Raw genomic sequence first — 10,849 nt, 5'->3', positions numbered from 1 at the left:
GGTTGGATCATTAGGTTTTTGTGTCCAGTATCAGAAAAAGCCCAATATCCCTAACTTTTAATGGATTGCCGAATGCTCATAGGTAGAAAAGTGCTCATTTCAACACCTTTCACTTCCAGATTGGAAAAAAAATGGAGATTAATTTTTTCTGCATGCACTGTGAATGATACAAAATACAAATCACGTGAATTTACTATACAGTATGGTTGAAATTTGTATTTAAAAAAAAAAAGTCTGATTCAAATTGCACCAAATATTTAAGTATATCTTCCTCCAAAATAGGGCTTTCATTTTCCTTAAAACCAACTTTTAGTGGTTTTCAAAAAAAGAGCAAATGTGAATTTTCTGACTTCCGACTACTTTGAACTGGGAGGTCCGAGTAGCTGGAGTCGATGGGGGCGACGGGGTACCTACAGTTCACCGACTGGCTTCAATGTGAAGTCACTCTTCAAGGGTGACCCCATGGAGACAGACCGTAAATGGCAAGGCATAATTTACAAGATTATAATCACATATTTATTATCGCATTAGTTTAGTTATTTAAAAAAATTACTTGACACAACTTTAGTTGTGCTGACTGTGAAGATATGTGATCTCCCTTTATGCCGTTATTTGGTGAAATGAACGAAATGCTTTGAATATACGATATTCATTTATTTATATACACTAAGGAAATAATGACGAAGGGTTGCTGGAGCTCAAAATGTGTTGTGATGAACCTGCACAAATAATTCATTGGAATCAGCCATCTTTGTTGTTTACATTCGCCTCGAACATTTTGAGGTCAAAACTGGGACAAGGCATTCCCACCACCCTCGAATGCAGCATTATACGATACTGCTGCGGCTTAAAGAAAACCAATGATACGTTAAAAATATGCACTTGTGTCATATTTTGCACAAATGTCACGCCTATATGACATTCAGGGACGCTTATTTTTGACGTCAGATTGAATTCCGTCGTGACGTCATCAACAACAAGACGGGTCGAGTAAATCGAAAATTGAAGACGGCGACTGCGGCATTTGCCCTCGCAGCATTGTTATCAGGTACACAAGGTCCCGTCACCACGTTGAAAACGCGTTTAGATTAATACTCGCGCTGTCAAAGTCGTGAGTCAACCGGTAGAGAATCGGGGCAGGTGGCGAGCGATGTTGCTAGCCAGCGAGCTACCAGGGATAGCCGCCGAGCAAACGCTGGTAAACATTACTAGACGGCGTGCGTGCGATTGTATGTGGTTAAGTCTTTACGCCAGGTCACCGCCATCCAGTTACACACGTATAACATTTTAAATAGTGGAAAACACAAAAAACTAAACTTGGTTGCTAAATTGTCCCTGTGTTTAACCATTTCGGGTTTTGCTCGCCGTCTTAAAGTCAGCACAACATCCAGACCGGCTATTTTAGCTATTTGACAATGAGCGCTCAATCTCTACTTTTCGCTTTAGGTATAGTGGACGAATAAAGTATCTTTAAATATCTCATCAATTTATGGACAATATCTAAAAACACCTATTTTAATGACTCGCTGTGGCAACCCCTGAAAAGGGACAAGCCGAAAGGAGAAGAAGAAGAAGATCTAAAAACACCTATTTAACAATAGTGGCCAACAATATTTGCCTCCCCAGCAATATGGCGGCGACCTGTTTTTGTAATTTCTGACACATAACAAATTACCAGGCTGCTCAAATTCCTTTCTTCTTTTTTCATTATTTTAACTAGAACAAACCATTGAGATTGGGATCTCTCTTACAAGGGTGACCTTGCCTAGACGTAAACTTATTGACTTGGACATGAAAATAATTGAACCGTTAAGTCATAGTATCAGTGTCAATTAAAATCCCGTGAGTGCAAATGAATGGTTTTAATCTCTTCCCCTTCTCACTCGATATCCCTAAAGACAGAGTAAAGCAACACCAACGGATAATGTAGAAAGGCAAGCGTCCCCCGATGATGCTTTGAGGGGAGCTTCCTCCTGAGGTCGTTGCTAAATGTCCCCTGACCTTTGCCGACATTACGACCATGAGCCATGGAGTCAGGAGGAGCAGACACCCCGGTCACTTTAGTCATTAAGGCGTCCGACCAAAAGCATGAAGACTGCACAATCAACTGCTTTCTGAGCTGGACTGTGGAGGAGCTCAAGAGTCACATCGCCACTGTGTACCCCAGTAAGCCAGTAAGTCATGCTTAGAGTAAGACGTTTGTCATGGCTTCACGAAACGAATGTTTGGCGTCATGCACACCATACACACTAAAAGTGGTGGGAGGAAAAAAAAAAAACAAACTACAATGCTCTTTGGGCATGTGCCCTAAAAGCGTGCTCACGCGCAGCTGTTATGTAAATCAATAAGGACTGGTTAAATAATTTACTTCTGTTGCTCAGACTAATCAGAGAGAGGATTTGGTAAAAATAAATAAATACATACAAAGTGCCAAGTCATGTGGGTCACTTATTGCTGTGGCAACCGCATGTAGGACAAGCTGAAAGAAAAACTCCTCCAGATCCACAGACTCCATGTGATTAATCACAAATTTTAGGCAGGAATTCAACCTCAACGTTTTTTTTGTGGGGGGGGGGGGGTATATGTGACAACGCAATACCAAACACATCTTTGTAATCTTTTCTATTCAGGTCAATGGTCATTCACAGTTCTGCCACCCTTAAGTATCCTGGCACCTGTTGTTGACAAACATTGTCGAGTGGTCTATTAAGAATTTCCTCAATGTGTACTGCAGCGCTCCAGAGATCAGCAGCTAGTGTACTCAGGGAAGCTCCTGCAGGACCACCTCCAGCTACGAGATGTACTGCGACAGGTACACTTTCATCACGGCAGCACCCCAGATCAGCATGTTTGCTTATTTCAAAATCCAGAAGATGCATGAAGTCTGACATTTTGTTTTGGGGTGGCCATTTTAGCCTCAGTTTGGTCACTTGCAGTGGTCCTTCAGAAATGATTTGGTCCTTGAGATCTTGTCTGACTTCTAAAAAAAAGTTCTTTTAAACTTTTTGTTTTTTTTTTCATATGAAAAGCTGCACATAACAGTATTTTACTGGATAAACACCCACATGAATAACATTCACTTTCCAAATAACCCGCAAACACAAAATGTGATCACCAAATACGACAGTACCGAAATTGTATTTCCTAGCTTTCCTGCTTTTTCTTCTTCCGTGGGGCCCAATGTGGGGTTGACAAATTAGCTTAAATGGCACATTACCGCCACCAACTGATATTGTTCTGCCACTGCAAGGAACCTGACCTGACTTGATTGTGGCTGGATGCTGAGTGGCTATTAAAAGGCGGCATCTCATTCATAACCTCTAAATCCTAACGCCTGACATGAACAATTTTGAAAAAAACTCAACTGAATTGAGTAAAGCCTACTGACCAAAATGAATAAGTCCCCCCCTCACCCCCACCCTCACTCTACAAATTGCAGCCTTTACTATTTGAAAATTGCATTCTCCTACTTGGCAATATCAATTTGAATTTGATTTATTCATAAGAATATCAGCATACACCAACACTCACTCCAAGCTTTCGATCTTCATTGTCGCATTTGTCCGTGCCAATCGTGTGGAACAGCCGCACAACGAGTACGCCATCTTGCATCTGATGTGCGGCTCTTGCACCCCGCCGGGCTCGCCTGCAACCCATTGCCCCTCCGCGCTCAATGCCGGCGTGAGTACCAAACCGCCGCTGTACCTCTGTGTGTGTTCTTCTCACCTCTTTCACGTGTCAGCTTCTGACATGTCCTCTCATCTTTGTTAAGAGTTCCGAAAGTGCAAGGTCAGCACTTCGTGACAGTACCTCCATCTCGGGAGGTCCTGATGATCTCAGACGTCGAGGTGGCATCGTCAGCTTGAACCCTCTCAGCCCTGCTGGTATCCCTCGATTGTAAGCAGAGCACATGACCTCATATTTTATTCTCTGAGAGGACAAATTTGCTTCTTTTTCTTGTTCATATTCATCATCAGACCTCAAGGCGGAGCTCCGACGCCTCTGCGAGGTGGCCAGATGTTGATGCCCATTCAGATGCTGTGGTGGCAGCAGATGTACGCGCGGCACTACTACATGCAGTAGTGAGTATTTGTCTCACTTTGGGATGTTGCTTGTTGTACAACACAAACCGACAGGGTTGTGGCAGATCCTTAGGCGGTATTAAGAGACGTGGTTCTAAAAACAAGGCCTGAATTGGCATCAAAATGAAGTAAATCATTATTAAATACATCTTTCCAAAGTCTTTTGTTTTTTTAGATGCATATAAGTAAGATTTGTGATTGTAAATTGTCTGAAATCACACAAAAATACCATTCTTTTAAAAAAAAGGAAAAAATTGCTTCAATGACTATCATAATATCACAAAACAGTGATGTGGTTTTAGTCGGGACTCTTAAGAGCAGATACGCAGCATTCATGTACTGTAGCAATTAGGGCTGCAATGAATGATTATTTTTACTGATGATTAATCTGGCAATTATTTTGTCGATTGATGAATCTGATTGTTAAAAAGTTTTCATTTCCATCCCTATATTCCAAGAAGGGCGTGATTTCAGACTGACAGTGCAGAAACTAGGCACACATAATTAAGATTCAGTTACCGGTTTGGTCTGGAACATGTCAGAAAATAGGCAAAATCACAGTGTAATTAAAATGTCACACATACCTTTTCATAACGTTTGGAAACAAGAGACACCAATATACTTCCAGCTGGCAGAATGTGTGTGACCACCGCTAGCCAAATTCCAAACAATGACCAAAAATGACTGAGTTTGGAGTTGCGCCCCAGGACCTCCACATATCTTCACAATTTTTCTGTTTTGAAATGGCCTTCAAAATCAAATCAGTCTGTCACTCTTGGTCTTTCTCTTCGCAGTCAAGCGGCGGTGGTGGCCTCCCAGACTCCCAGCTTCCCCTCCGCCACCTCACAACTGCCGCCCTCCCGGCCCAACGAAGCCGCGCTGGCGCCCGCCGTCCCGGACGCCGACCCCCTGCCGGAGAACCTGGCGCTGCCTCCTGCAGCCAACGCCAACATCCAAATAAACGTACAGGGCGGCGGCGCGCTGAACGAGGACGAGCTCAACCGCGACTGGCTGGACTGGCTGTATGCGCTGTTCCGTGGCTGCGTCCTGCTCAGCTTTGTCTACTTCCACTGCTCCTTCGGCCACTTCATCATGGTGGTGGGAGCCATGATGCTCGTCTACCTGTGAGTCACTTGGGGGGGAAGCTGGCTGCATGCCGGACTTTTCGCCAAGTCGTTCTTTGACCCTTAAACGCTGCCTGAAGCAGAAGTTAAGATTTGTTTTTTCTTTTTAGGCACCAGGTGGGCTGGTTTCCCTTCAGAACAGTAGCGCATCAACAGCAGCAGCAAGAGCTGCCGAACTTTCAGGATCCTGAACAAGCTCAAGCTTGGGAGGAAGCGGAGATGCAACGGGGCATCTGGGAACTGGTGTGTTTTGACATACTCGGTTTTAGCAATTAATCGATTTTATCAGATGATAACATTTTACACAAATGACAAGGCTGCAAACATAGACGAGCCACTCTGCATAAAGTGCAATCAGGGTAGCCATTTTAGCTATTTGGTCACTTTATCTGCTTCTTTGACCCTTTCGTAATCTTTTCAGAATAGCGACTAGCCAATTTAATTCCTACTGAAACAGACAATGTGCAAAACCACCTTTATATTGTTTTGTGGATGACTAGAAATGAGCCCGGTGGAAGGCCCTCTTCTGACCATGAAGAAAAATTGCATTTTAATTTGAGAAGTGAGAGCTCCCTCTGCTGGCTGTAGAAGGACAGTACAGTCAACATTTTAAAAGTGGTATTGCAACTGAGTGTGTGGGTGTGTGCGTCTTTAGGAGCGGGTGATGGACAACGGCATGGACGAAGCCCAGCAAGAGGACCCCGGCTTGCTCGCCACGGCGTGCTCCTTTGTCCGAATCTTCTTCAGCTCACTTATTCCGGAGGGGTGGCCCCAAAGACCACCTGCCTTACCCCCTGTGCTCCGTCCTCATTAGTCCTGAACAAGCCTCAACCAGCATGTGGACAAGTTGACTTATGTATGTTTCTCAAGGCCTGAAAAAGAACTATTTGGAAATATATTATCAATCAAGCTGTAAATGGATGCATTAAAACTCAATTTTATTTATGTAATGTAATTGATGCTGTACTTCTCTTTGGGGAATAAAAAGCTCTTGTTTTCTTTTTGTTGTACGTCCTCTACTGTCCTGCAGATGTCAGCATGGCTCCTTGTTAAATTTAAGGCAAGAGAGTGCAGGGGGACTTCGCGTACGTTAATATTCATGAGGAAAGCAGTGCAGGGATTGGGCAGTGAGTATTGATACTCATTTCTATTTCACGAATAGTTTAAAAGAGAAAAACAATTTAGTCCTACTTTTGTGTCAATGTTGACTTCACAGCCCAAAACTAGAATGCAACTCAAGATAGCACAGACCTCCCATGAGCAGCATGAAATGTAGCAAAAATTGGACATGTTCTATCAGTACATGCGATTGAGGATAAAACAAACTGGTCAACTGACAACTGCGCATTGCTATATCGATATATGTACACAAATATATTTGCATTTGAAAATGAAATCAACGACAACGCAGTATTTACTGAGTGACAACTATTCATTGAGAAATACAAGTATGAGCAGCAGCATGAATAGTCAGCAGCACTCCCTGTAGCAAAATCCTTTAAAGGTACACATCACAAAAGCCTCTACATTTCTAAGCAGTTGTTATCAAAGATCCAGGGTGTACTCTAAATAAAAAATTGAATGAGCACAAAAAGCAACTTAGCAGCATTGTGTTAGTGTAAATGTACTATAACAATACTCTTTATATGCATTTCATACCAATAATTAACCCTCGGAGCTGATAACTAAGCAAATAATTTTCATGTCAGATGTGAATGTGCACAAAAAAAGCAGCAAGAATAGGCCGTGGCACTAAACGACATGACGCTATGCACTTCAGACGAGTTCTCTGAAAGGCCGTAATGCAATCAGCATAGATTTTTGTGTAGCGGGCTCAATTAATTATGCATGACATGGACTTGACGGACGTTTTGATATGGTTACGTCCCCTCCGGCCGCGAGCTGTCGATCCAATCGGGTTAGGATCGTAAGCACCCCTCCCGTGCCCCCTGCCTCCCATCGCTCCTTATCTGAGCTGAGCTTTCTTTTAAGAGTGTTTGGATGCTTGTAGGACATTTCATCATCCTAATAAGTTGTTGTTATGCAGCCTGCTTCCCTCCTATCAAACTCCGGCTTGAGAGGACTGACTCACTTCATTACATTCTGTGTGTGTGTGTGTGTGTGTGTGTGTGTGTGTGTGTGTGTGTGCAAATAAATAGAATAGAAATAGAAAAAAATATATATACATACCTATATATATATAATTTTTTAAAAAAAAGTTGTAAGACATAATTAGTACAGTATTGTCGTACTTGTCGTTTGCCATGTACATGAATTGTATCACAATGGGAATGTCGAACGACGTGAGGAAATAGACGACGAAAGAATGTGAAAAGCAGCAAGAGTAGTCAGCAGCATTGCATTTTAGCAAAGAACAACACTTGCACGTGAAATAGTCGAAATGTTAACACGTGAGATAAGATGAAGAATATACAGGCAGATGTACAGTCATTTTTTTCAGTCGGCAAAAACATACACAGCGTTGTAAGTCGCAAAACAAGTACGGTATACATGTTGAAAAAAATCGTCTGTATATAAAAATTAAAAAATTCACTTTTGGAATGGAACGATTGAAATAAATTCAGGTTTCCACCCTATGCTAATTTACTGATACGCTCCTGGGTATACAGTTGTGAATAGCCAGTATTAATTTCAATATAAAATAGCAATTACACTAGGAATAGAAAATAATATTCAAAGCTTTGCATTATCATTTGCAGAGGTGTTTGAAGTAATCAATTTTGTTAGTCGTCGTTTGTCAGAAAATTGTGTCCATCTACTGACCTGACCTACTGTCAGTACTGACGGAGTGCCCACCGATGAGCATTCGTATTTGTTGTAGTAGTAGTAGCAGTAGTAGTACTAAAAGGCCTCATTATAGCAATAAAGACAATTAGAATAATTGCCAATACGAGACAATAGTAAGGAAATGACTATTATATTGTTGTTATATGCGTGCCTGCCTAAAAAGTGGTTCGTCATTATAGTATGTTGACAAATCTAAAAGATATTCAAAGAAAACACACCACAGAAATGCCAATCATTTTTCATATTTCAGCCATTATTCCAAAAGGTCTCTATGACACAAAAAGCACCATGGAATAAAAGTGCAAACAAAGTCATGAATTCAGACTCCTCGCAAATTCAGTAGATACGAACCGGTGTGCGTGTCCCCGAAAATCAGTTTATAAATGTAAATATCTGTAAGCATTTTATGCTAAACGCGTTATGGCAACATTCCGTTTAAATTCTACGTCCACTTCCTGTCTTGTTCACGTTTCATCACAAACATGGGGCTCGTCCTTGAAGCACTTTGGTCGCGTCTTGACTTTTGAAAGCACTTTGTCGCTAAATGGCCGCAGACACACCATCCATCACCCGGCCTGCTCTTAACCTATTAGCATATAGTTAGCAAGATGGCCGCCGCCAGCACTCCAGGACTGACCTGTTAGCTTGTCTCGTAGCGACCGCTAAAAGCCTGAGTAGAGGGAAATGGGCCAAAATGCTAAACTGACAGAAAGGCAGGGGTGGCAACAGCACCCATACGCTGTACTTATATAGAAAGGCTATCGCAAGGATATAGTAGAAAAGCAACACCAAAGACTGGATGTATTTATAAACTTTTTTTCTCCCCCTCTATGTATTGGTCAACCTGCCCTCTAACACCGGGACAGAAAAAAAAGTACAGACTGAAATTTACAAAGTACAAAAGTGGAAAAAGTACAGACTCTGAAATGTTCCTTACCATATTTTTCGGACTATACAGTAAGTCACACTTTTTTTTTTTTTCCATCGCTTGTCTGGTCCTAAACTTGGTGAGACATGTATCTATTATATATTTATAAAATAAATTATATACATGAAAATAAATAAGTCATGGTACATGCGACTACCCAGATGTTGTTCTTGTCAGACAGTTTAAATCAAGGATTCATCGATTGGTGAGTAGTGAAGACTTAGCTGGGAAAATATCCAAAGATGCATTTCGTGATGCTATCAGAATGGCCGAGGAGAGGACTCGTGTTTGTACCCCTCCACCGCTTGCCTTTTTATGATTTTAGAGTAATACAGTACGTCAAAGAAGTTAACAAGTAAACATCCTTCCAATCACAGAGAAGGTTCTTCGGAAGACCGTACTCGGTGAGTTCACACGACCATACTCTGCTTTTTTCATGTTGAGAAACAGCCAGTATCAAGGACTCAGAGTGCGGTCTTTTGACAAGAACAACATCCGGGTATTCGGTGCGTTCTTGGTTTATTCGAATTTTAAATAGAAACAGTAATTGGGCCGCGACTGATGACGTTCCACGAGATCACAAGGACGTAAGGGCGGACAAAAGCGCTAATCGAGAAACTGCGTCGGTTAGCCGGACCCTACGTCATAGCAGTGGTGGGCGTCGCCCTTCCCGTGCGGTCTGCCCTCTAATCCAATCACAGGCGAGCGTCACGTTATTTGTTTAATTATTTTCCGCCAATGAATATCGCCACGCGAAACGACACCGCTTATACAGACGCATGTGCACGTATATAATATTTTGTATTTGCAAGTTTTATTTCATGTATACAATATGATCTAATAGTGCTTATATTCGTTCATTTTAACGTTTAATAAAATTGGTTGCCACAATAATGTTGGTAATTTATTCATTTTGATTTTACTCTTGTTTCACAACGAACGGACATTTTTCCTCTTCGTTTTTTTCATCAAATTTCTTTCCTTTTTTTAATCTCTTCCCTGATCTTCCATGCAATTCAAATTTATTTTCTACTTAATATACACCTTCCTCACACACTAAGCTTTTATATGATTTTTACATTCAATAGTTTTCAATGTTTGTGTTGAATTTATTTATATTATTTTTGTATTTTAATTTTGACATTGTATTGTCTGTTGACATTGTGAGCCTTTTTGTGTATTCTTCTGTGCTTGTGGAGGCTCTCAGTCGTACAGGAAAGTTCCATCGTAGAAAGGGTTCTGTCAGTCGTCATCTGTACCTGTGGGTAAAAAACAAAAAACAAAAAACAAAAAAGGACGTTTCGCTTCTCTCACAGAAGCTTCGTCAGCGGTAGACAACCCTGAAGTCTCCGTGAAGACTCCGGGAAGTTGCTCTGCGCTAAAAGGCTGAGCGTGGCCTGTTTGAGGACTGGGTGGGGATGGTTAGTCACGCCCCTATGGTGAAGAGGCCCATTGGTTTCTAAACTCCCTATCATTGGGTCTTGATTAGGCCTATTGTTTGGGCTAAGGCTGAATAGCTACTTTCAGTTAGCCTGATCAGCATGTCTATGTCCCTTACTGGTCAACAAGTTATTGTAAATAGGAGACAGGTTAAATCTGATACCTCCTTCACGGTTCAGAGAGGGTGAAAATTTTTTAACAAAAATCGCTTCCTTTACTCCCCTTTCTGTTAAAAAATTTTCACCCTCTCTGAACCGTGAAGGAGGTATCAGATTTAACCTGTCTCCTATTTACAATAACTTGTTGACCAGTAAGGGACATAGACATGCTGATCAGGCTAACTGAAAGTAGCTATTCAGCCTTAGCCCAAACAATAGGCCTAATCAAGACCCAACGAAAGGGAATTTAGAAATCAATGAGCCTCTTCACCATAGGGGCGTGACTAACCATCCCCACCCAGTCCTCAA

At 41.7% G+C, this 10,849-nt stretch overlaps 1 protein-coding gene across 4 annotated transcripts; it reads left to right on the top strand.

Annotated features, from left to right (window-relative positions):
- Positions 1–724: 724 nt before the first annotated feature.
- On the top strand, positions 725–6,206 carry LOC109521109 (homocysteine-responsive endoplasmic reticulum-resident ubiquitin-like domain member 2 protein). 4 transcript variants are annotated; one of them, XM_019878756.1, is made up of 9 exons: positions 725–1,048; positions 1,899–2,178; positions 2,712–2,812; positions 3,586–3,681; positions 3,743–3,897; positions 3,978–4,082; positions 4,877–5,206; positions 5,317–5,449; positions 5,862–6,206. In XM_019878756.1, exons 2-9 carry the CDS (start codon positions 2,028–2,030, stop codon positions 6,018–6,020), a joined length of 1,230 nt encoding a protein of 409 aa, XP_019734315.1. In that variant the 5' UTR covers positions 725–1,048; positions 1,899–2,027; the 3' UTR covers positions 6,021–6,206. The 4 variants fall into 4 exon arrangements, with proteins under 4 accessions (XP_019734315.1, XP_019734318.1, XP_019734317.1 ...); XM_019878759.1 differs by having other exon boundaries at positions 727–1,048; positions 3,773–3,897; XM_019878758.1 differs by having other exon boundaries at positions 728–1,048; positions 1,899–2,174; positions 2,735–2,812.
- The last annotated feature ends 4,643 nt before the right edge of the window (positions 6,207–10,849 follow it).

This window comes from Hippocampus comes, unplaced genomic scaffold, assembly GCF_001891065.2.
Source record: "Hippocampus comes isolate QL1 unplaced genomic scaffold, H_comes_QL1_v1.1 scaffold315, whole genome shotgun sequence".
NCBI lineage: Eukaryota > Metazoa > Chordata > Actinopteri > Syngnathiformes > Syngnathidae > Hippocampus > Hippocampus comes.
Note: the sequence above shows the minus strand (reverse complement) of the source record. Positions and strands in the feature narration are given on the sequence as shown.